The 24,332-nt window shown below is 45.3% G+C and overlaps 3 protein-coding genes and 1 pseudogene across 3 annotated transcripts; 3 read left to right on the top strand and 1 right to left on the bottom strand.

Moving 5' to 3' along the window:
* The first annotated feature begins 2,969 nt into the window (after positions 1 to 2,969).
* On the top strand, positions 2,970 to 5,233 carry LOC136548950 (myricetin 3-O-rhamnoside 1,2-glucosyltransferase UGT709G2-like; annotated as a pseudogene).
* A 4,338-nt stretch (positions 5,234 to 9,571) lies between these two features.
* Positions 9,572 to 10,673, top strand: LOC136550176 (expansin-A26-like). Its single transcript, XM_066541664.1, has 2 exons — positions 9,572 to 10,094; positions 10,179 to 10,673. Exons 1-2 carry the CDS (start codon positions 9,595 to 9,597, stop codon positions 10,486 to 10,488), a joined length of 810 nt encoding a protein of 269 aa, XP_066397761.1. The 5' UTR covers positions 9,572 to 9,594; the 3' UTR covers positions 10,489 to 10,673.
* A 333-nt stretch (positions 10,674 to 11,006) lies between these two features.
* LOC136552370 (uncharacterized) lies at positions 11,007 to 13,658 on the top strand. The gene is made up of 5 exons (XM_066543917.1): positions 11,007 to 11,497; positions 12,437 to 12,494; positions 12,570 to 12,687; positions 12,808 to 12,925; positions 13,130 to 13,658. The coding sequence occupies exons 1-5, from the start codon at positions 11,081 to 11,083 to the stop codon at positions 13,157 to 13,159; spliced, it is 741 nt and encodes a 246-aa protein (XP_066400014.1). The 5' UTR covers positions 11,007 to 11,080; the 3' UTR covers positions 13,160 to 13,658.
* A 469-nt stretch (positions 13,659 to 14,127) lies between these two features.
* LOC136550175 (calmodulin-binding transcription activator CBT-like) lies at positions 14,128 to 23,346 on the bottom strand. The gene is made up of 13 exons (XM_066541663.1): positions 23,137 to 23,346; positions 22,355 to 22,480; positions 21,150 to 21,265; positions 20,981 to 21,069; positions 20,265 to 20,310; positions 19,302 to 19,473; positions 18,825 to 18,920; positions 18,659 to 18,744; positions 17,281 to 17,655; positions 16,303 to 16,979; positions 15,356 to 15,908; positions 14,831 to 15,142; positions 14,128 to 14,484 (listed from the first exon to the last, which is right to left on the bottom strand). Exons 1-13 carry the CDS (start codon positions 23,204 to 23,206, stop codon positions 14,464 to 14,466), a joined length of 2,739 nt encoding a protein of 912 aa, XP_066397760.1. The 5' UTR covers positions 23,207 to 23,346; the 3' UTR covers positions 14,128 to 14,463.
* Between the last annotated feature and the right edge of the window lie 986 nt (positions 23,347 to 24,332).

The raw sequence follows: 24,332 nt of genomic DNA, 5'->3' as shown, positions 1-24,332 counted from the left end.
GTCACAACCACAAGTGAAGCTCAAGTCCAAGCACATGACGAAGCACAACTCCTCAAAAAAGTGGCCTATGACACGATGGTTCATTTGGTGACGCATTAGCGGGGTTATTCGAACCCGCCGACGGAAGCTGCAAAAAGGATAAGAGGTTGCATGTGTGAGATTCATCTAGTAAGTTTCTATGTGAAGCATTGGTGTATGTCATAGCTAGTTCAAGCATGTAGTAAGTTTCTATGTCAAGCATCTAGTAAGTTTCTATGTCAAGCATCTAGTAAGTTTGTATGTCAACCATGGTTGTATGTCAAGGAAGCATCTAGTAAGAGTGAATTTTCATACTTACAGGAGTGGCTGTAGGAGTAGGCGGTGGAGGTGTTGCCAATGGCAAAGGTACACTCCCTTGCTGGACACTTCGCATGAAGGCCTCCATTTCTTGCATCCTCCTCTCCTGGGCCGCGAACGCTTCCCTCTAGGCCTGCAGTTGCGCGCTCTGAGCCTTGACCACGAGCTTCTGGGCCTGCAGCTCGGTCTGTAATACAAACTTCAATGTTTTAGTAATGCAAATGTAACTTAGGTGTGCAAAGATGAACGTACAATGAGTAAAACAGGACGTGCCTCGAGAGCGTCGACCCGCTGCAGTGACGGACTAGGCCGTGGGCGTATGGGCTGGCTGGAGCTCGTGCTCCATGCTCGGAGCACGTCGAGAGAGGGAACAGTGGTGGAGTCGATGGCGCCGTCTGTAATCCATAGCCACCCATGCTTCTTGCCTCCTCCTAGCCTCATGATGGTCTCTGCATCAATGGGTTTAGTACGCACATCGTAATCTTCCCCATGGACCTCCCTCACCTTTGAGGTGTACTCTTGGACCTTAGTGTGCATGGTCGGGTTGGAGTACACCTCGCGTGGGGCAGATGGGTCGAAGGAGACAGAGGAAGACGCCCTGCCCATGTGGGACATAGCCCACGCAGAGAACTCTGAGACCTCCACGCCCGGGTGTGCAGTCTCCTGCGAGTAAGACGTCAAGATGATGAGAAATAAGGCAGAACTCAGCGTCAAATAAGATAAAAGAAATCACTTACATATGCTTGTTTGTAGGCCGGGAGGCTACGGCTGCCTTGATGGTGAGTAGCACCTCGCCTTAGCAGACGCTGGTCCCGCTGCCTCGCGTGGTTCTCAGCAAAGTCATTGGACAACCACCTGTCCACGATCATCTCCCAGCACAAGGAGTGGGATCGGCACTACCAGAGAACCACCTACAAGTCATCGATTATTTGACATAGAAAAAGATAAAATTAAACCGACTTAATCTCAAAACGAATCATTATTAATGTTTTTCGTCTACCTCAAGGTACTGGGCCCAGGACAGCTCCACCTGTCTTGCATCAGGCTTGCTGTTGGACTGCTTCAACACCACGGCATAGTAGTCTTTGTGGGCCTGCATGCGCGCCTCGTGGTGCATGTCGGTGACGTACTTCCTACAGGCGGCGGCAGCCACCTGATCCACTCGGGCCTCAAGTCCTTCTTCCGGCTTGAAATACATCTGTATACAAAACCGATGTATCCATTCATTATTTCAATAAAAGACTTGCCCAATGAAAATATTGTGCGAGAGAGACTTACCCAAAACTCCGTCAGTACCCGCTCCTGCTTGTTGCGGTATATGTCGTCAGGGGCCAACTGGTACCTATCCCACATGTAGGCCAGCTCCCGCACGTCCTCGGACACGTTCACAAGACCGGAGTACCATTTCCTGCACAAAACATCAAGGATGCTCGCGGGGGAGCGTGCAGAAGTACCCAACAAAACCAACCAGACCCTGCACAAGTGATTAAGAAAATTTATCAGTTCCTCTTTTGATTTCCAACATTACCATATGAAGTAGTTGTGATAAATCTATAGTTACTTACCTCTTCGCCATAGGGCGAATCAGTGCCCGGTTGTGAGGAAGCGGAGGCTGAGGGAGGCTCGCGGGACCTCGTTGGTAGACAGTCGGGGTAGCGGAACTGTCGCCCTCGGCGGCCTCGTCCTCGGCTGCCTCGTCCTGGATCTGTCGGACGTCCTCGTCCTCGACCTCGTCCTCGGGCATGGCCGTCACGTGCTCCTCCTCCATCATCTCGTCTAAAGGTGGCGAAGAAGGAGTCCGCTGCCTCCTGCTGACCCTGGTCCTCCTCCTCTGACCTCCTGTGGACGCTACCCCTAACCCCGACCCCTCGTCTGAAACGGGAGGGCGTGGTCTCCCGTAAAGGGAGGCCGTCTCACGTCGTGGACGGCTGCTCGCCATCACCTGCAATCACAAAGAATGAACAAGACTTATTAGTATATATATTAGAAATATATTCAAAATAAATAAAGAAAACACAAACTAAAACAAACGTAGTATTACATGTATTAGGAATAATCTTCATGATTAGGATCATAGGTGTCGTCATCACTGTCAAAATTGTCCAAATGCGCAACACTATCTGAAGGTTTTATGTTGTCTTCGTTGTCATTGCCTAGCCTTAATCGGTCAAGTATTTCTATGTCCTGCATTTTGCACCACATCTCCATCAACCTCGTCATCCTCCGTTTCGTTGTCTACTTCCATTTCGATCGCTTCGGGTAAGACTATCTCAAACGTGCCTGGTAGCCCATCTTCTTGAAAGAACTGTCCATCATATGTGTTTGCGTTCATATACATGCAGTTCAAATTTGAAATAGTCGAAAAAATTCAACGAAACAAAAATAATTAAGGAAATATAGTAAAAAAACTCAAAATTGTCCCAAATTTTGAAATGGAATTTCAATTACTGTAGCAAGGCCCAGGAAAAAATGGGGAGAAAAAAAACAAATTTTTTTTAATTTGTCGAGTGCCAACCTTGACACTCGGCAAAGACTGTCTTTGCCGAGCGCCAAGTCACAGGGCGCTCGGCAAAGGATTTTTAAAAAAAAATTGCAAAAACGGTTAAAAAGTCTTTGCCGAGGGCCTAACGGTGATGCCCTCGGCAAAGATTGACGGTAGAAGACGGACATCGTGTCAGGCGGTGTTGCCGAGGGCCGGCCTTTTGCCGAGGGTTTAGCCCTCGGCAAATAATTATTGTTGCCGTGTGCTTATCTTTGCCGATGGTCTGGCCCTCGTCAAAGGTCTGGCCCTTGTCAAAGAGTCTTTGCCGAGGGCTGTTCTTTGCTGAGGGTCCGATTATTTACCCTCGGTAAAGATATTCTGTCCGGTAGTGTTCCCGTTCCCGCTGCAGGGCCACATCAAACGCATGCTCCACTTCGCCGGCGCCCTCGTCGGCGCCGGCGTCCACGTCACCTTCCTCCACACCGAGCACAACCTCCGCCAGCTCGGCCGTGCCACCTCCGCGTCCGGGTCTCGGCGCTCCTCCGCTTTGCGTCCGTCCCAGTTGGGCTCCCCAACGACCACCCGCGCTCGGTGGCCAACCTCCTGGAGCTCTACAAGTCCCTGGAAGCCGGGGCCACAGACCAGTACCGTGCTCTGCTCGCCCCGTCGTCGCTGACTTCTGGCAGCTCGGGCGGCGTTGCTGGTGTCCGCCGCGACGACCCCGGCAGCGGCTTCTCGCCGGTGACGTGCGTTGTCGCCGATGGCTTGTTGCCTTGGGCCTTCGATATTACCGAGGATCTCGGCGTTCTGGCGGTGGCGTTCTGCACAGCCGCGCCTCCAGCTTCTTGGCCTTCCTGTCCGTCCCCAAGCTTTTCGAGCTTGGCGACCTCCCCTTCCCAGCAGGCGGCGGGGACCTCGACGAGCCGGTGCGAGGCGTTCCAGGGATGGGGAGCTTCTTGTAGCGACGAGATCTTCCAAGCTCTTGCCGCCGCCCCAATTGGACCGACGACGACGTCGACCCCGCGCTGCACGAGCTCACCAAGCTCTCGGCCCGCAGCAGCAAGGCACGGGCACTCATACTCAACACGGCCGCCTCCTTGGAGCAGACGGCACTCGCACACATCACGCCGCATATGCGCGACTTATTCGCCATCGGCCCTCTGTGTTGAGTTGCTCGAGTTGTAATCGTGTCAACATGTATCTGCATGTAGTTGCATTAGCTAGACATTAGTTGTTATTTCTGAAACACATGTCTAAGTTTAGCGTAGATTCAGGGCAGGATCGGAGACTGCACGTTCCGTGCTCTGACCGCGTCATAAGGAGATTTCCCCGTCATGAGCGCATGCCGTGCATGTCGCACGGGCACCGACGGCGCATCGTGCAGCTGCGGTCATGGCGGGGTGGGCGGGCGGGAGCCCGATGTATCCTTATCAGTTGTTGAATGCATCTGAAGCGCCGTGCTCTGCAGCGTGAAAAACCAAAACTGTCTCGTGTTCTACTTTCGCGTGCGTGTGTGTGTTCGCGGCCACCGTGAACGCTTTCCAGGCTGTTCGTCGTCGGCGATACGGGCTCGGTGATCATCACCGGTTCTAACACTCTGCACGCAATGGCGCCGGCACCGGCGTCGTCGTCTTCCAGCTTGTGGCGCGAAGATGACGGCTGCTTGGCGTGGCTCGACAACCAAGTGGACCGGTCCGTCGTGTACGTGAGCTTCGGGAGCCTCACGGTCATCTCGCACGAGCAGTTCAGAGAACTCTTGGGCGGGCTCGTCGCCACCGGCTACCCCTTCCTCTGGGTGCCCCGGGCGGACATGGTCCAGGACGACGGCGCCCTCCAAGAACAAGACGCAGTCATCATGGCGAAAGGAAACCACAGGGCGCGCATTGTGGAGTGGGCGCCGCAGCGAGACGTGCTGCGGCACCGCGCGGTGGGGTGCTTCCTGACGCACGACTGATGGAACTCGACGCTGGAGGGCGTCGTCGAGGGCGTGCCGATGGTGTGCTGGCCGTCCTTCTCGGACCAGCAGAACAACAGCCGGTTAGTGGGCGCCGTGTGGAGGAACGGGCTGGACATGAAGGACGTGTGCGACGGAGCCGTGGCGGAGAGGATGGTGAGGGAAGCTATGGAGTCCGCTGAGATCAGGCGGGCGGTGGAGGCTCTGGCGCAACAGGTCGAGCGGGACGTCGCGTACGGCGGCTCGTCGGAGAAGGAGTTCCAGCGGCTCGTCAGCTTAATCACGATGCTCAGCACGCCGGCGCGACGGAGTTGAAAGCGGCGTGTACCGGCGCGACGCCCGGTTTCAGCCAATAATAGCATCCGACCTACTGCCATCTTTTATTCTACTGTTCACCCTGATTGTTTGATCGTTTCTGTTGCTTATAAGTCGGCTGACATTGTTTTTGTTATAAGAGAAAAATATTGTATCATGGCTGATAAGTATGGCTGATACGACGAGCGAACATGCTGACTACCTCCGGAAAAGTACGCAATTATGTGATACGTGCCGGTCAAAAAATCTCAAATTTAACTAAGTTTATAGCAAATATTATTAGCATTTATGTCTCTAATTAAATTTATTATAAAAAATATATTCTATAACTAATCTAATAGTCTTTATTTTGTATCATAAATGTTTACATTTTTATATAAATTTAGTTAAAATTTAAATTGTTTGACTTCTCGAAAAGCAGAATTGCATTTTTTTTATGGAGTGAGGGAGTATGTCTTAATGAAAACTGAAATCTCAAGAGCATATTTTATTTGGCAACGTATCAGGTGCAAACCAACCAACCTATGTAAACTTGAAAACTAGCAATCAGGATCACTAGATGCTGATCCAATGGATGTGGTGAGAGGTGAAATTTTTTTGCGCTTAAACCCCCATCCGCCGGTCTTGTTTTTTTGCGCTTAAGCCCTCTCACCCTATCCATTGGATCAGCATCTATCGGTACTGATTGGTAGTTTTCAAATTTGTATAGATTGGTTAGTTTGCACCTGATACGTTGCTTATTTATTCACTGTGGACTAACTTTTTCTCTACATGTCGGAATCGTTTTTTTCTCTCTAAGAAAGTACTATACTCCTACATTCTTTACAGCACGAGTACATGGTGTGTGGACTGCGCAGCATGTGGTGTCCGATCTCTGTTTTTTAGTGTCCCATACTCCTTTCAGGCTCACTTCGTCCCCAAATAAAATATAACTATAAATTTATACAAGTCAAAATAGTTTAAATTTGACTAATTTTATAGTAGATAATATCAATATATAATTAATTTAATTATACTTGTTTTGTATCATAAACATTAATATTTTTATATACTTAGCTAAAATTTTAAATATTTGATTTTTAAAAAGTAAGAATTGTAATTTCTTTTCCAATAAAGGGAGTTGGATTTAGGAGTACAACAAATTCAATGCCAAGAAATGGTGGAACATAAGGGGATCATTGGGACAAGCAATGATTTTGTCCCAACACTTTATGCACGTTATTTGACCAATTAATAGGTAGGATATTCCTAATTACTCAACCCTATTGTTGCACTTGCCCCTGTTCGGCTGGTATTAAATCGGCTTCTGCTGATTTATACGGCTGGTTTATTGTGAGAAAAAAATATTGCTCCATGACTGATTTGTACGGATTAAAACCGACTTAATAGCACAAATGAACAGAGCAGCTGTTTGTGCTGGGGTGAGGAGAAATCGAGCAGTGGGTGCATATCCCAAATCATAGAAGCGCACTTTTACCTGCCTCGTAAAGTATGCACGAATTTGAGCACATCTTCGCCACGCAAGGCACTAATTGCTCGTGATCGTGACCCTGGTCCAGGCATGCACTCCTATTCGCTTGAACTTATCAGTCATTATACAGTGTTTTTTTTTATAATAAATCAGCTTTAGTCGGCTTATCAGCCGCAGAAACCCAGCATTATCTATATCCACAGCCGGCCGTCACAGGGTAAGAGAATGCCGTGTGGACCAAACAGGTTTTTCCGGGCACAAAGCGAAAAGGCTCTCTCAAACTTATTGGCCAATGCGATGGCTGCTCGAACAAGAACATAGAAGTACGTATGTCCCTTCTTCAGGGCGGTAGGGATAACGGACAGACGCTTGAGGAAGCAAAGCAACCTTAACTGTTGGATACAGTGCTTTATTTTTCAGAATTGCTATCTTCTAACCGGTTATTTTTTTGGTGTCCCAGCAACCGGATTTGGCATCGTTGGATTTGGCTCGTTGAGTGTGCTGGGGCGTCCGATCTCCCTCTCTGGTTTGTGATCTCTCTGGCCCTCTGTGGCTTCTGTTTTGCTACGAGCCACCGCCGCCGCCGCTCCCTTCGACGGCCAGCGTCCCCGGTGCGCGGGCCTCTCCCTCCGACAGCGCGCTGCCTCTCCCTCCGACGGTGCGTGCGCCGGTGTCCCAGGTACCCCCGCCGCCCCCAGGCCGGCCTCCGGCGCCGCCCCTGCTGCTCCCAGGCGGCCCTCCGCTGCCCCGCCCGCCCCCAGGCCGGCCATCCCCCGCTGCACCCAGGCCACTGCTCTCTGTTCTTCTCTCTCTATTGTTCCATTTATAAATTTGTAAGTTTGTGACCAATTTGACGACGTTCTCCATAGAAAAAATTTATATTTTTTTTGAAAAATTTGACATATATTCCAAATTACATCATTGTATCCAATAAATTACAGAAATCATTGTAAATATAATAATAGAATGGTGTAAATATAACTATAAGACAGTATAAGTGTATGGTAAAAATCTGGTCGTTGGAAGGGGCTAAAACAGCCGGTTGTTGACTAGACCGATTTTTTTTTTCTGGTTCTACTAATGATCATGCGATTCTTCTCCTTCCTCGAAGGATGACTATATATTTGAAATATTTTCGATAATACTGAGGGTCAGGGCATCCGATTCGTCGGACGCTGCCGTTGGTGGGCTACGCTGGCCGAACGGCCCAACAGACTCGCACCGTGTTGCTAAAAAAAATACCCACTTTCCCTTCCTTAGGCCTTCCCGCAGCGTCTGCAGCCATTCCGCCGTGCTCCTGCACCGCGACCGCACCCTTGCGGCGTGGTGCATCGCGGCTGCGCCGCCGCGGGCCCACGGTGTGCTCCACCACGGCTCTCTCCACCGTGCCCGGGCGGTCGTCATCCTTCCTCTCCACCACGTCGGAGCGTGGTCACTCGCCTTCGTCGCTCTCCACCGCGCCTCCGCCCCGCCGTGCAGCCTTCTACAGCGCGCTTGCCTCCGCAGGTGCTGCCGTCGCGCATGCCCAGCCTGCGCTGCTCGCTCCACTCTACTGCCCGTCACACGTGCCCACCTCTGCTGGTCAGGCCGCTCCTGCCCACGCGCGTCAGGCTAGTGGTGCACGTGCGTCGCCGCTCGTCGCCGGCTCCAACCCCGACGGCTGGAGTTGACCCACCCTGGCCTCCGCCACGTTGCAAACGCATGTTTCAAGTGTTTTAGATGTTTCATATGTATGTTGCAAGTGTTCATACGGATGTTGCGCAAAAATGGATCGGGATGTTGCATAAGTTGCAATGGTTGTACACGTATGTTGTAAGCTTCTTTTCTCAATGTTTCATCTATTTTTTTCGACGTATGTTACAAGTGTGTTTATCTGGATGTTTCATACGTTTTTACACATATGATGCAAGTGTTTTATCTGGATGTTGCGTATGTTTACAATGGTTTCAAGTGTTTTTCAGTTGTTTTTGCAAGTGTTTCAGACGCATGCTTCAAATGTTTCATTTGTTTTGAGACGTATGTTGCAATTGTTGCATCTGGATATTTCAAAACTAGATCGGGTGTTGCATCTTTCTCCTCATCTTCAAAACTGGCGCGCGTGGGCCCCACATGATTGCGGGCGAGCGCAGTAGGCCATACGTGGGCGGGCAGGTGCAGGAAGTGGGACGGGGGGCAGCGGCGCGGGCGTCCGGACGTCAGGGCGCTAACCACGCCCAAATATTTTTTTTTTGGTGAAGTTAATGTGAGCCTAAAAGAGCTAGCAGCCGTCTAAGCGACCAAATTAGTAAGCTAATTGCTCAAAACCCCCCAAACTGGTAAGCTAACTGCTCACAACCATTTCACCGAGTAGTTAACATGCATATAACAAAACAATCCCTTAGCATCAATACTTCAAAGAATCCCTTAACATGCATATAATAAAACAATCCCTTATGCATGTTAGGTTTCTATTGGTCCTTTTGTATGATGAGGTGCTTTTTTAGGAGTGCGCTGTCAACGGATCATCCGATTCTTAATAATCGCGAACCTCACTAACCATATTGGCGCGAGCTTATGGAACGGTTAGTTTGACGATATACATACCACCGCCCTCGTACGCAAATGCGTGGTTAGTTAATATAGTGAGGAATGGTATTGTCCCACCAAATGAATTGAATGGAATGGCTAATAATGGACAATTCCATTGTAGATGATCGAGTTGATTTCTTAATTAAACCGAACACTATAAGTGGCAACGACGAGAAGAATGACCTGACTATATATTGTTCGAGACTTCGAGGAGAAAGATATCTAGGCTAGCTCTGGGTCAACGATCGGTCTTGCAAATGCCAACGTGGCAACGTCCTCCTGTTGCTCCAAGCCGTCCATATATAGTTTCATTTTCATTGCACCGCACCTCCACAAGCAAAGCATGCATGCATGCATCTAAAAATGGCGGGTGCATGCCGGCGCCCCAGCTACGTATATATATTATCACGTAAGCCTGCAAGGTTTACACGTACGCTGACTACCAAGCAAATTAAAGCATAACCAATCATGTCTGGTCGTCGTCGTTCGTGGACAATATGGGCGCCTCTCCTGGCGTCGCTGCTGCTCGTCGGGCTCGCGTCGTCGTCGGCCGCGGGCGCCAAGGTGGTGGAGGAGGAGGACGACGACGGCGGAGCCAGCAAGAAGAAGCTCCACGTTAACCACGGCAAGTTCAAGGCGGACCCGTGGACGGACGGGCACGCGACGTTCTACGGCGGGCGCGACGGGTCCGGCACCACGGACGGCGGCGCGTGCGGGTACAAGGGCGAGCTGGGAAAAGACTACGGCGCGCTGACGGCGGCCGTGGGCCCGTCACTGTACAGCAACGGGGCCGGGTGCGGCGCGTGCTACGAGCTCAAGGGCACCAAGGGCACCGTGGTGGTGACGGCCACCAACCAGGCCCCGCCGCCGGTGAGCGGGCAGAAGGGCGAGCACTTCGACCTCACCATGCCGGCGTTCCTCAAGATCGCCGAGGAGAAGGCCGGCATCGTGCCCATCACCTACCGCAAGTACGTAGTAGTAGTGTAGCACTTCCGTATGCATGCGCATCATCTACCGACCTACGTACAAACAATTGACACACGCATATGCAGGGTGGCATGCGTGAGGCAAGGCGGCATCCGGTACACGATCACGGGGAACCCGCACTACAACATGGTGATGGTGACGAACGTCGGCGGCGCCGGGGACGTGGTGGGGCTGTTGGTGAAGGGCAACAAGCGCGTCAAGTGGACGCCGATGAAGCGCAGCTGGGGCCAGCTCTGGACGACGGAGGTCGACCTCACCGGCGAGTCGCTGACGTTCCGCGTCATGACCGGCGACCACCGCAAGGCCACCTCCTGGCACGTCGCGCCCCGCGACTGGAAGTTCGACAAGACGTACCAGGCCACCAAGAACTTCTAGGATCAGATCGGCCGGGGAGCCCTTCCGGCCGGCCCCTCCTTTACGCATGCATATTGTATTGTATTTTTTTTATATACTACATACAGTACCTTGTTTCATTTCATGCTTAACATATTGACTCCATGGTTTGTACTGAAAAATTGGACTGAACCTCCGTCGCTGGAGTCAATAAACTGTTGACATGTTCCAATTTCAACACCATTGGTTTGCGACAAGCACAGAGCACACAAAATTTCTGGTGCGACAGTTTCTACGATTTGCAACACTATAACGCAAGTGTGTATTTCGAATTCTTAATAATGCGTCATTTTTTTTTTTTTTTTTTTTGCGAAACGTCAAATTGATTCTTTGAGAAAAGAAACGTCAAATTGATTTTTTTTTTTGAGAAAAAGAAACGTCAAATTGATCTGTTGCAGCAATCGTTTCGCCAGGAACAGGGAGGCGGCCTCATTATTTTGGGCTGGGCTGGAGAATAGGCAAGCCCAGCCAGGCGAAAAATCCCCCAACCAATTGTAACTTCATCGACGACGGCAGGGCAGAGGCGCTGCAACGGCACAGCACCGCACGGCCTCCCTCCCCTCCGCGATCGGCAATGGACGACAGCGACCTCGACTCCGCAGCGCTCTGGGCCGCCGTCGACTCCGCCGCCGCCAAGGCCTCCTCCCACGTCCGCTGCGCCGCCAGCGACGACGACCACCGCGGCGAGGTGCTGCAGCCGGCCCGCCCGTTCAAGTCCCCGCGGCTCACCTCCGTCGCCGCCTCCCACGTCACGCCGCCGCCCCCCGCGCCGTTGCCCCCGCCCCCGCCCCCGCCCCGGCTTCATGCGTCTCCCTACGCCACGCCCGACGCAGCGTCGGCCAGGAACCGGCTCCATGGCGTTGAGAGCCCCCCGCCCCCTGAGCTCTGGAGGCTTCCCATGGGGAGCCCCATCGCCGCCGCCTATGACGGGGGCTTGCTCCCCTCCCTCTCCGTGGCCAACTTCAGAAAGTACCAGGACGTAGCCCTCTCGGTGCGTCTCTCCCTCCCTCTCTCTCTCTTCCACCGTTACATTGCCCCGCCAAATCGTACTTGTTCTATCGTCTCGTTACAGTTTGCAAGCCGACAGAGTGTAATTTACGGATTAAGTTGCCGATGAAGCTACTACTAGTAATTTGTAATTATCAAGGTGGGAACCCTTAAGTGGCATTGGAGAAACAACTACAGTCAAGCTCGAGCTGTTTCTGTTTTGGGCTACTGAACATAGAAAATGATAATCTGTAGAAAATCACACAACGACGGTAGTTAGGCTTGAGCTATGTTTGCCTTGCCCTACGGAACATAGAAAATGATGCTCTGCAGCCTGTGGAACGAGATCCTCTGGGACCACGATCAAGCAGAACGAAGTTGACTCAGCTGCCTACCATAAGTCCATAACTAATAGTGGCCCTCCTGATAGTTTTGTTGTGCCTTGATTGATCACTCAAGGAAATGAATGAACTTCACTTATATTCGTTATGCTTGTGTGATGGGGGATCGGAGTTTATGCCTCGTGTATATCTGTTTCTTCTTAGGTCATATATCGGTTGGTTGATGACATTAGGCACCATTAGTATCTGTCTGCTTGTGTGTTTGGTCTTTTGATCACTTGTTAAAAGGAACATACTGTCAAACTTCTGTTCCGTGTGATAACTTCGTAAAATTCAGTAGTATTTAACTTTGATTTGCTTTGCTGCACTTTCTCAAACTAAACAAATGTGTGCAGTGTGCTCTCATTGTCTCATTACATGTGTTCAGTATATAATCTTGTGTAATCTCTATAGAAAATTGTCATGTTTGATGCCATGGTACACATATGCCTGTTTGGTGCAGAAAAATCAAAGCTGGACTTCAGCTCTATTTTCCAACATTAGCTGCTTCACCTTCCCAAACTCTATTATGAGTTTTGACATACTTTCATGACTGGTTTCAGATTCTGGAGAAAAGTGACTACACCTCTATCAGTGGGAACCCATACATAAAGAAGTCAGGTGCTCACTTGACATAATGTCACTGTGAGTTGTTGATGGAATCTTCATGGTGCTCACTTCTATAATCCTTTTCAGGGTGGAGAAAAATATCTTGCTTCTTCAATATCTCGTTCGAAATCAAGGATCACTCCATTGAGTTTGATGAAAACCGCAATGTCAACCGTGCTGAATTTCTTGTTCGAGCATCAATGACGTATGCTGTTTTTTATGCAATTGCGAGTCATTTTTCTGTCACTTTCACCTGCCCTTTTACTTCTATTCGTGTTTTTTTTGTCAGGCATTATTAACTCTTTTTTCTTTTTTGTATTTAAAGAGGTGGCAGATTCTCAGATGGTTGGGGCTCCTGTGATCGACGAGAGAAAAAATTCAACAAACCTAACCATGACATTCCCAGCACAGCTGAAACTAGAGCTAAGAACAAGGCTTGCCAGGTAAGGAAGAGTTCAACACTTATCCAAACCGTTTATCTTGTTTACATGATGCACCTATAGTTTATGCTGCAATTATAAAAGAAGAATACATTCTTGACATGTCCATCATTTCTTAATTGAAAAGTCAAATGCATAGTTCATGTTTTATTTCATGAACTCAAGTAATATGTGAAGGTTAAATCTTTCTTATTGTAAATATTTTAGGATCTTCTTGGAATTGGGCGTCCAGGATGAGAAGTGGAGATCGCTGGACCCCCGAAGTGGAGTCCACGAGGTGGTTTACCTTTAGATGGGCTGCTCATCGCCAGAGCCCAAAGTGGAGTCCACAAATTTCTAGTTTCAAGGTTGTCTGAGCAGCTGTTAGCTCAGTGAAAGAGTTTACTGGTACTGGAGGTTTCTTAAGATTTGAAGTAAATGAAAAGGGCGTGGTAATGTGTTCTGAGCTCTGAAGGTTTAGCATTTAGGGTATTTTAGCTAATGCTAATTCGGTGAAAGAGTGCAACATCCTTCTGTCAGATGTGAAGTTAATAGAAGGGCACAATGCTCTGCTCCTCTTTGTTAGTGAAGTATATTAGGTGTGTTTAGGATGTGGTTCATAGTACCAGATTTATGTGTTGAACTTGTGATTCTTTTTGTTTGTGTAAGACTATCAGGTCAGTAAAGGGGGGAAAAAGTGTTGCTCCGATCACCTGTCACTGGACTTTTTGTTGTGGTGTGGACATTGTCTGCCCCCATCTGAAATGGAAACGGTTTGTGCTTCGAGATGCTGTCAATTGACGAAAAAACCAAATACAAGGAGTGATCCTCTTCTTCTCAGATAGAAATAGCTAACGGGGAAATAGTGTAGGATAACAAGAACTAGAACAAACTCAAGAACTCTAGCAAATGTGCTGGAGTGAATATATCACAAAAGCAAGACGTCTGAAAATATATGTCCGGAGCAATACGCGAGACAGTGAGGTGGTGCAGAGCGAGCTATATCCCCAGGCAGAGATCTCAACTCAACCCCAGGCGTCCAAAATTAAACGCCTCGGGGAGCTTCTAGCGTCAAGGCAAGGGTGTCGCCGATCAGCGATCAAACATTCCATGCATTTATCTGCTTCCCAATCCCAATCCCAATCCATGTCATTTTAACCTTTAGATATACGCAACTCGTACTAATGGTTGTACATAAACGGTGTAAAGAAAATCCATCAAATAAAGAAAAGAAATGGCCAACATATTGCAAATGTTGCCTGCAATCCACCTGGATATATAGTCAGGTGGAGTTGATTATTAGCATTTACGACCTTATTTGTATTTGCGTCCACATAAACCAGACCTAATAAGCACAATGCCGTTTTCACCCAACTAATACACACCATAGAAGAAGGCTAACGGCAGGTACATTTGGCAGACTGACCACGAGCGTCAGAAGTTCCTAAAATGTACATCATCAGCAAGCTACGCCTGTTCCTTCAAATATACAAGAATTAGAAGAACTAGCAACCCCTACAAGGTACAAGTCACTTCAGATCCTGAACCTATGCCCGTCTTAGCTACTTTTGACTGAACTCCACCTGCAAAATACAATCACAAGCACAGATGTAAGAAGCAAATAAGGTAGTGTCTACAAACTGGATCGAGTAGTGTTTATAACGATAATTGCATGTGCAAGTCCCTAGTTGAAATCCCATATCAAGGTTTGGGTTTTGCAAAGCTGACTATTTCTGAAAACATACAGCAGATTCACTCCATTCAGAACATTGGACGAAAGCATAAGCTCATTTACAGTAGGCAAGTATTCTAATAACAGAATTACCGGCAATAGTCAAAGCACTTTTTCCTGTGAACCTAAATTCTTTCTAGAGATTGTATTATCAGATGTCAGTCAGTATCAGCAAGGCACAAGGGTGAAATCCTTACCTTGGCCTCCTCATGAGCAACCTTCATCCTCCGGTACTCCTGCTGTGCCCGATGAGAGCGGAACAAAGCTTGGACACGTACCACTGATCTATTAAACCTGTCCTCAGCTTGTTGCCGGCCAACCCGGTAGTAGTCCTCTTCTGCAGTGCTTGCTGCTTCTGCATCTGTGGCCATTTCTACTGGCATTCCAGTTGCAATGCCGCGCAGGCCTTTTCTTTTCTTCCTCCATCGCAAGATAGCTTTCTCCACGACTCCAACGGACCATAATACCTTGCGGTACTGCCTTCTCACTTGGTGACCTCGGTATGCAGCCTGAGCAAGACGTTTGAATCATTAGACGACACGATAGATGAGATACACACAGGATAACAAAAGATAAAATTTCAAATTTGTTAAGCCAAAATGGGAAAAGGTGTCCGTCAGATGGATTCATTCAGTGTTTACCAACACGACATGACCAAAATGAATCCCTGGGAAAAAGGGAAATTAGCAAACCAAAACGCACAATAGTAACAGAAGCTTTACTTGTATTTTGATAGCTTGTCTTCGCATGTTCATGAAGTTCCTCCTAATCTGCCATGTTCGGAAATGACTCTGTATTCGTGCAGCAGCTCGCATCATTTTCTTTCTGTTGTAGTTTCGGAATGCGTGCTGAATCCTCATAGCAGCAACTATTGAAGCGGCTTCAGTCTCGGGATTGGCCAACTGAATTGCTTTTGTTTGAAGCTTAAGAGTTCGCTCCCTGAGCGCGGCTTGTATGTTGCTAGCAGCATCAGCAGCATTACGGTAGGCTGCTAAAGATTCTCGTAAGCACAATTCTTGTTCACTAAGGTTTTCAAATTCCATGGCATTTTGCTTTAGTGATTGTGTCCTTGATGTTGATCGCTTATCCTTGGACAGTGACATAGCCTCAAAATGAGCAGTCAGCCCTTTCTCAGCAAGATATGCAGCTAAGCCATCATAACCTTGTCTTGCAGCCAGATCAGCAGCAGTGTATCCACCAGGGGCATCATGAGTAGGATCTGTCACCAAGCTTGGATTTGCTCCAGCAGACAAAAGAGCGGCAACCATTTTTTCCCTAGAAAAAGAATATTAAAACTTAAGATAACACCAGATGACTCGGAAAATCTAAAGAAATAGTGTCTACTTCTATACTCACCTATGTGAAGAACCAGATGCCTTTAAAAACACATTAACAACTTAGCAGGTTTCTAAAACAAAGTTTGGCCCATCTTTTTCTACAAACTGCTAGTACTTTCTTATTAGTTATAAATTTTGGTATCAATAATATATATATACACACACACTCAAAGTGCAAGAACTATACATGAAATTATTCTTTTGTGTAGTCAGTGTGATAAACCCATCCCAGTTGCCAGAACCAATACAAGACATCGTTCTTTTCCTCACTGTACTATCTATGTTAGTCAATCAAAGAAAAAACATTAGGAATTTCAGAAGAAAGAGGATACCTCCCATAGTATGCAGCCCAGTGCAAAGCTGTCCAACCAGAAGAATCACGAAAATCCAAGGAGAATCCTGACAAAGAAAATAAGCGAATGGCCCAAGTATAGCCCAAGAAAGAACACAGATGGATAGGTCCTTGTCCTAGATCATCGCGGTCAGTTGACTTCTGGCCTTCAATTACTTTTTCAACAAGCCACTCTTGCAATCTATTTCGCAATACTAGTTCAAGCAATCCCTCAATAGCCGGAACATAAGTGCCTTTAGAATCACTACCAAATTTCAACAGATCCATCCATTCCTTCTCTGCAGATACTGATAAGAGATTGGAAACTTTGCTGCCTTCTACAAGCAACTTGGGTGCCATCTTTTTCTTGTTTGTAGTGAACAACAAACGAGCTAGTCTCATTTGCATCTGAAGCTTTGACTTTTGGGGCTCATCATCAGCCAAGGTTTGACTTTCAGGCACCATACGATAGTCAAAACTCAAAACCTCACTGATTGGTGTTTTCCCATCCAAAGTCAAATAAAGATTGACTTGTCCAGGAACATGTGGTCTAACAATGAGACGGTAAACGCCAGTTTGAACAATGTTAGCAACAACACATTGGTCACCAATGACGCAGAAGAGATTGGTCCCAGCCAGATGTTTGTAGTTCTCATGGAAATATCCAACCACAAGGACCTACAATTAAGTTGACATTAATACTTTGTTGTTTATTGGAATATAGATAAGAACTTATAAGCTCACACAGACATGCATATAAATTGTTCTATAATGCAGCTATTAAGTATTCAGTTATAAAAGGGAACTCCACATCCACCAAAACAGGAGGTACCTGATAGATAATTAAAATAAGCAATGATTTGAGTAGTTCTTAACAGATGAAGGTGAAGTAGAACATTTCCCACGAGAATTGAATAGCTGAAGAGAAATTAAAACAAGAAACCATGGGATTTCAGTATAGGGTGAGGGGAGGGGGGACCTTTGTGTCCTCTGTACAATAAGCCCATTCTGAGGATATCTCAGTGATGTGAAAGGGTCTTTCTTCGGTCACTTGTTCAGTGGGGAGTATGCCGGAGCTTGGATTATTCTCTAAACTAATATCATCATCCAAGTACTTCCACAATCCAAGACTGTTCTGCCTGGCAGGTACATCATTAGGCATGTTAACATACACTGGAGCTTTCATCAAAGAATTTGCATGTTGCTTTGATTGAGAATCCAGATCTGATGTTAAAAGAGATGGAGAATTGATTGCTTGATGTTTCAGAGATCCAAAGTAACTCTCTGATGCTTGATTATGGCCAGGATTAGCATAAGCTTCTGAAACTACATTAGTTGTTGGAGAAAAGATAGCCTGCCAAAAAGAAGATGCTGATTCATCATCATAGATACATTCAAGAAAACAAGCAATAGTACATCCACACCCATGCATAAATACACAAATCTTGAGTAGAGGCCGAGACCAAGAATGACCTTGCATGCCTACAGATGCAGCTGTTTGACTGAGGTACACATGGATCGAAGGTTAAGTAGAAACATCAATATGTAAGGGGTGCAATTCTCTCAGCTTCTTTGCAGCATACGATCAGATTGACAAAATAATCTCTTATGCATAGACAGATATAATAACAACCCAATAGAATTAGTTTTGTACATAGAAGATATTGCAGACACTGAGTATTACCAAAGAAAGTTGCAACCAAGGCAAGTGGTCCCTTAAAATTCCAGAGTATCCATCTTCTAGTACACTGCTTGGCACATCCATAGTGCACCCACAGGTGTAGTTTGTCACAACTTTTGCGGCAAAGTACAGCTATGGATGTGCAAAGTTTCGGATTTTTTTGAAAATTGCTTCTTCTTTTTTTTTTTGGGGGGGGGGGGGGGGGGGGGGGGGGGGTCACGATTCGACCAACAAGGTAATTCCGACTGGATATTTTTCCCATTCTAAATTCAAATTTCAGATTTGACTAGATTCAGTAATTAATGTAAAGAGAGATAAATGCCGCCTTAACAAAAGAGAAAAAGGAAACTAAATTGTGAAGCAAATTAACCGCCACAGCTTAAGTGAACTAAGAAATGCAAAGGAAGCTAAAAGGAGCAAAATTAAGGGATACAGTTATAGTCGATTTCACAGTGCAAAGAAAAAATAGTTTCATCTAAGATCCAAGATTTCGACCATATCTGTTACGATTTAAAATAGTTAACTGTAGCTCACTTAAAATACTCATAAGGAAAAAGATAAAGAAGAAACAGAAATTAAGGACCACAGTTATACTACTTTTAGCAATGTAGAGAAGTGATAACTTTGTGCAAGTTTTCATGCATGCACCATTGCAAGGCAAACTTAGCTCACATACATTGCTTGTGGCATTGGCATGCAAGATATTATTTCCAGAATCTCTCGTCCCATTATTAGTCTGCTGATTGGATGCCAAAGATCCACCTGTTTTATATAATAAGCAGGATTACAATCTGTACAACAGTAGACATCAAGAAAACTTGCAGCTATGTCAAAAGACCCACCACAAGAAGAAGCACCAACAGGAGTATCATTTTTCATTGATGACTCCAATAGATCTGCCCAAAATGATTCCAGGCTAGAACCATGATCGTCGGTTTCTGCAAACTCAACAAAAGAAGATACAGAAATATACTCTCAAAAGTAAAGAGATAGAAGTAAAATTCCGTATGGCATTAAACAGTATGTTTTGAAAATTTTGGCATCTATCAGTAAGTAGTATAAACTAAACACTATAAAAACAGGTCTAGTTTTAAAAACTATATTTACATATGGTGTTCTATGTTGGGGTGCCTATGGTGTTCTTGCATAGCAGGTCCCAAGGCCTGGTAAAAGAGGAGGGTTGTGTTAGGCTTGGCGAGCCAATGTAAAAACTTAGTATGGAGATTTACATATTTCAAAAATTTCAGAAGATGTAGAAACGGGCATAGAAGTACACATATAATCAAATAAAAATTGTTTGGGATCTAAGCATGTCTTACCGCTAGAAATCGCCCCACCACCATTTGAGTTGATATCAGCAGCAGCAGAAGATAGCTCAGTATGAGCAGAGGCTGAATCTGTTGAGGTCAAAGGAGAGGCGTAATGAACCATATTGATCGGAGGCACTTCTGCAACTTCAGCTTCTGCATGTGGAGGTGGTAAGGAATTTTCCTATTTTCAGTATAAAAATATATTAGCATACTGAACAATAAAATATGTAACATTTTGTTCTAATACGCTTGCACAATAGAGGAAAATATATATATATCTTTGTGAAACAAAGAGCCCTTAATTCATTTGAAGTTTATTTGCAATTCTCATGAACCTTTTACATGTTTGACTAGATAAGTGAAAATTTAATAGCAAGTTCTTTGTCAGTCAAAGAGCTACTTTATAAAATCTCGAGGAAAATAGAACGCTCCATGGGGCCAGAGTCAGAAGCTAATATTTATTCATAAAAAGAAACTCTGGCATGATGAACTATTGAGTGTGGTCCTTGAATTTCAACAAAGTTATTAATGAGCGAATGAATTCCTTAGTTTCTTTCAACCTTAAAGGCATTTTGGATGAAGTAACCCTGCTTTTGCACAGGATGCACAAAAGTCTCAAAGCTCTAGTCATATCACATATAATTCTGTAGCTTAGCCTAGTTCCTTTAATTGTTCTCTCTTTGGACCTTTTCAGGTATGGAGGCTACTTCAAGCCCTCTAGGCAAGGGAAGCTGTGCAGACCCAGCCACTGAGACCTCAAAATCAGTTGCACATTCACATTCAACAATGTGTCATTTTTAATGAAATTCACATGTTTGAAGAGAAGCTCATAAATTCATAATACATCTCATGAGTATTACTAATGATTTGGAGTGCAAAAAAAACAACTTTCCTTACCCAAGCAGAAGCAAAGTGAAAAAATCTAAATATTTACTACAAAACAGAAAAAAGGTGAGTAAAGAAAGACCAGACCTCAGATGTTTGACGATAATGCACAAGAACTATGCGCTCCAACTCTCTGAATAAGAAACAACCAAGAACAATATCAGCAATGAGAACCAGCATGGCATTTCTATCAAAGTCTGCATTTGAGCAAAAGACTAAGTCATAAATGTGGTGAAATATAAAGAAAATTATGCCATCGACCTCATATTCTGTAATCCTTCAACAGAACTTTCCTACAGATCTATTCCTATAAACTTAACATAATGTGATAACATCCATTCTTATGAACTAGCCAAGATTTCCACAAAATTTCACAGCTAGATATTACAAGACATTATACATCTAGCAGGACCAGCATTTATCTGAATAATCTACAGCTTTAAGATCTGGCAAGCCAAATTAAGAAACGCTGAGCCGTTTCCTTTTCTCCAGATTCATCATATTGGGTTTTTTCCTTAATATATACAAAATTTTAACACACCATTGCAGGTCCTTGTGGATGTAAGGATGTGCCAATTCACTTCTGCATGTGGGCAAGAAGCATGGAAGCACCAAACTGAAATATCAATTCTGTTGCACAAAGATATTTCATGATGCCACAAGACTGGCATCCTACCTCTTGTGAAAACTATTTTTCAGCTTAGAGAATAGGGGGGGGGGGGGGGGGACCAAATATCTCAGCCACCACATTAAATAAAGTTTAGTGATCTAACATAATTTGCAGGCCAGGGTTGAAACCTTACTTGTCAAGCAGCCAGTAGCATCTGCGAAAGAAATTTGGATCATCCTCTCCTCGAGCATAATACACATGAACCTTTTCTTCATTACCAATCTACAAGATAAGACAAAGCACCAATAGTGGTGGATGTACTAGGATAATACAATGTAGCAACAGTTATTTGCACAAATTACCTTTAGTTTTTCATGGGCTTCTTGGACAGTCTTGCCATCTTTCTTTTTCTTCCAGTTATGGCCATCTTTACGGAAGTTCCGGACAACTTTACGATCATATAGAACAACAGTACCACCTAGTTTAAAAGAAAATTACAACTGAGGATGGATTGGGAATGCATGTACCAATTTTCTCATGGAATTAGAAGATTAATACAAGACAAAATAAAAAAATGCATTCTTTTTTTTAAAACAAAAAGAACTTAAAGATGTAGACGTTCTCTGAAAGTAGTGCGATCAGATCTACACATTTGTATGAGCAAATTAGCACAGGAATAACAGTAGCAAAAAAAGTTATACAAGTAGCACAAAAGGAAAATGATTCCCATGTGCAATAAGTGTTGTTATAGAAAATCATGTAAGATACAGTATATTAGAACCGTAAATGGTTTTAGTTACAAGTAGCTGCAGAACTCATTGATTGGGTAAGAAACAAAAGACCAATGTGAATGTGAATAGGTAGAGGTGTTTTATACCCAATGGCATAGCCAAAAAAACAGTAATTCATAAAAAGCAAAATTAATTTTGGATTTACAACGAATACCATAAAATACCGAGTTCATTTAACCTATGTTTCTGTAATCCTTCATGATCCCAAATATGGCATTTTGAAGAGTAGAAACTAAAGCACATGAAGACATGCACACGAATCAAAAACACCATTTTAACTGGTACTGTGGGCATATATGTTATGCATACATGTTACAACCCTGCACATTGTATTATGAAGGGAGAAGATTATCAAACAGAAGAGAATGAAATGATTAGTCTTTACAACGCTGCTCCTGCGCGCAAACATTTCAGGAGAAAGAATGATCAAAGTTAGTCAAGTAGGTCTCCCTCGTACTCAAAAACTAAATGTGCATTCATTCATTCATCTCTTCTCTTATGGATACCAGCACTAGATCAATCATAGCATTCTAAACAATAAAGCAACTGGCCTTGAACTGAGGGATAATTACTACTATTCATTCTACATACAAATCAAATAGTTCAGACTCAGAAGCTCAAAGAACACAACCGCTTTATACTCGGTACTTCAACACACAAGCTTCTGTTCTGTTTCCTTTTGTTCAAATATGTCATATATAAGTTACAGAAACTAAACAAACACATGTGCAGGGTGCAGTAAAATCAGGGGTTTATAGCGAATGCGGAACACATACTAATGGGTTTGTCGATGGGCTGTGCATGGACCTTGAACCTTGCATAGTTCGCCAGCACCGCATAGATCTCATTTGGCCGGAACCAGCGTGTTCCCGCCTCCATCATCAGCTTATCAAAGTTCAAGTCTGTCCACCAATCGCCAATTGAATGAAACACAAACAAGTGATAACTCGGTGCAAGAAGCAGCACAAAACCTCATCATTTGGGCTTTGAACAATACCAGATTAGAACGTCATGTCATTGAACACCGGAACAACAAGAGCAACAAAGTCACCAAGTATAAAGTTTAAACTAATCACGAAGTCCTTAAACTGAGCACACCGAAATTCAGGGGAAAGGAACTGGAAAAAAAAATTAGGTGATGAGGTGAAGTGAGCTAAGAAAACTGAGCAGCCAAACGCTCGCAATGCAATCGATCAGTTTCCAACAGAAGTACCGAAATACCACTATTATTCCAATCCAATCAAGCAACACGACTGCAGAAACAGCCCAAATAATCTCTAACAGCACACCTCATAGGCTAATACAGCCGGAAATGGGGAAATACGCGTATGCAGCCGCGAAACTTCGAAGAACCCCGAAACCCCACGAGTGCTTAGGCATCAGACGGCACCAACCCCCAGACTCCAGAGCTCAATCGAACCACGTCGAAGAAGAGATACAGGACCAAGGCGAGCAACAGAATCGCAGTACCAAAGGAGACAGAGAGAAAAACAGGGGGGGTGTGGTGGCGCGGGGTAACAGAAAAACCCGCGCTCGAGCTGGGGCTTGGCGAGGCGACCTGCATAGGTGAGGAAGCCGTGGATCTCGGAGGCGACGAGCGGGTCCCGCCCGCCGGCGCCACCCGCCATGGTCGCGCTTCTGCTGCTTCCACACTCTCTCTCTACCTGCGCGTTGTCTCCCGCTCTCACGAGGGGAGAAGATGACCGGGGGGAGGAAGGAGACTAGAAAATCGTGAGAAAAGTCATAAAATGATGAGAGTTTTTCACACGAAAAAAAAAGGTGCAGGACGATAACCAAAAGAAAATATATATAAACAAAATTTTGCTGTTCCTGATGGGACCCACAGGTTTCACGAGGTCAGTGGGATCCACTTGCCAGAACGAGATTGGGTAGTTGGACGCATGTTTGCCATCGAACTTTGGTAATAGTAGCATGATCAGCGCGTGCCAAACTGGCAACTGCCGGTTGGCCAAAAAGATCACGGGCTCACTCTGTTGTGGCTTGGCAGGCTGAGCCCACTTGCCAGCTTCACAAATCTGTGCGCAGACCCGTCCATGATTTCCTTGCAACTTTGCTCACAAAGAATGTCACCTATCCATTAACCACCTGTTTATAATTTCTATCTATCCTATCTATTATATTATATCCATAAAAAATTTCTAGGTACTTATCATCTACCCTCCGCAACATTAAAACCAAAATTCGATAACAGATATGATAAAAAAAAATATAAATTCGGTTGAAATGGAGCACTGTAGATGACCAAGAATCCTTAGAAAAAGTCAAGTGGGTCACTATGGACCTGCTTGTTGACTACCAAATTTTGTCGTACCAAAGATTTGGCAAGAAAAAATTATGAAATCATGAGCAAAAATATTTGCCATAGACTGCATATCAATTATAAGATATTGGCGAATTTTTGTACCAGACAAAATGACTGCCAAAATCTCGGCTTACCTAAGTTTTGGCAACTCGGTTTTGGCTATCAACCAATCAGCCTCTATTTACCTGATGCATTTGTAGCGAGCGATATATGATTTTTAAATAGGGGTTATTTAGATTTTTCACTAAAACATGCATATGATTTTGTCATTTGTCAATGTTTAGCTCGACGCTTTAATGAGGGACTCCAACAAAAGAAAATAATAACTTCTTCCGAACTTAGTGGCGAACAGGTAATAAAGTTTACCTTTTGAACATGACAATTATATTTTTTTAGGTTACGCATGGTAATTATTGTGTCCAGAAATAAAG

The sequence above is a fragment of the Miscanthus floridulus genome, chromosome 4 (genome assembly GCF_019320115.1).
Source record: "Miscanthus floridulus cultivar M001 chromosome 4, ASM1932011v1, whole genome shotgun sequence".
NCBI classification, from domain to species: Eukaryota; Viridiplantae; Streptophyta; class Magnoliopsida; order Poales; family Poaceae; genus Miscanthus; species Miscanthus floridulus.
The sequence above is the reverse complement of the archived record's forward strand: the minus strand, read 5'-3'. Positions and strand labels throughout refer to the sequence as shown.

What these genes read in the sequence shown, in the direction of transcription:
- LOC136550176 (XM_066541664.1), top strand. Translation starts at nt 9,595, where the DNA reads ATGTCTGGTCGTCGTCGTTCGTGGACAATATGGGCGCCTCTCCTGGCG. An exon ending in GTGCCCATCACCTACCGCAA is followed by an intron (nt 10,095 to 10,178) that starts GTACGTAGTAGT and finishes ACGCATATGCAG; the next exon opens with GGTGGCATGCGTGAGGCAAG.
- LOC136552370 (XM_066543917.1), top strand. Translation starts at nt 11,081, where the DNA reads ATGGACGACAGCGACCTCGACTCCGCAGCGCTCTGGGCCGCCGTCGAC. An exon ending in ACCAGGACGTAGCCCTCTCG is followed by an intron (nt 11,498 to 12,436) that starts GTGCGTCTCTCC and finishes GACTGGTTTCAG; the next exon opens with ATTCTGGAGAAAAGTGACTA. An exon ending in CTAAGAACAAGGCTTGCCAG is followed by an intron (nt 12,926 to 13,129) that starts GTAAGGAAGAGT and finishes TAAATATTTTAG; the next exon opens with GATCTTCTTGGAATTGGGCG.
- LOC136550175 (XM_066541663.1), bottom strand. Translation starts at nt 23,206, where the DNA reads ATGGCGGGTGGCGCCGGCGGGCGGGACCCGCTCGTCGCCTCCGAGATC. An exon ending in TGGGCTGCATACTATGGGAG is followed by an intron (nt 15,909 to 16,302) that starts GTATCCTCTTTC and finishes TTCTTTTTCTAG; the next exon opens with GGAAAAAATGGTTGCCGCTC. An exon ending in GACAAGCTATCAAAATACAA is followed by an intron (nt 15,143 to 15,355) that starts GTAAAGCTTCTG and finishes CGTCTTGCTCAG; the next exon opens with GCTGCATACCGAGGTCACCA.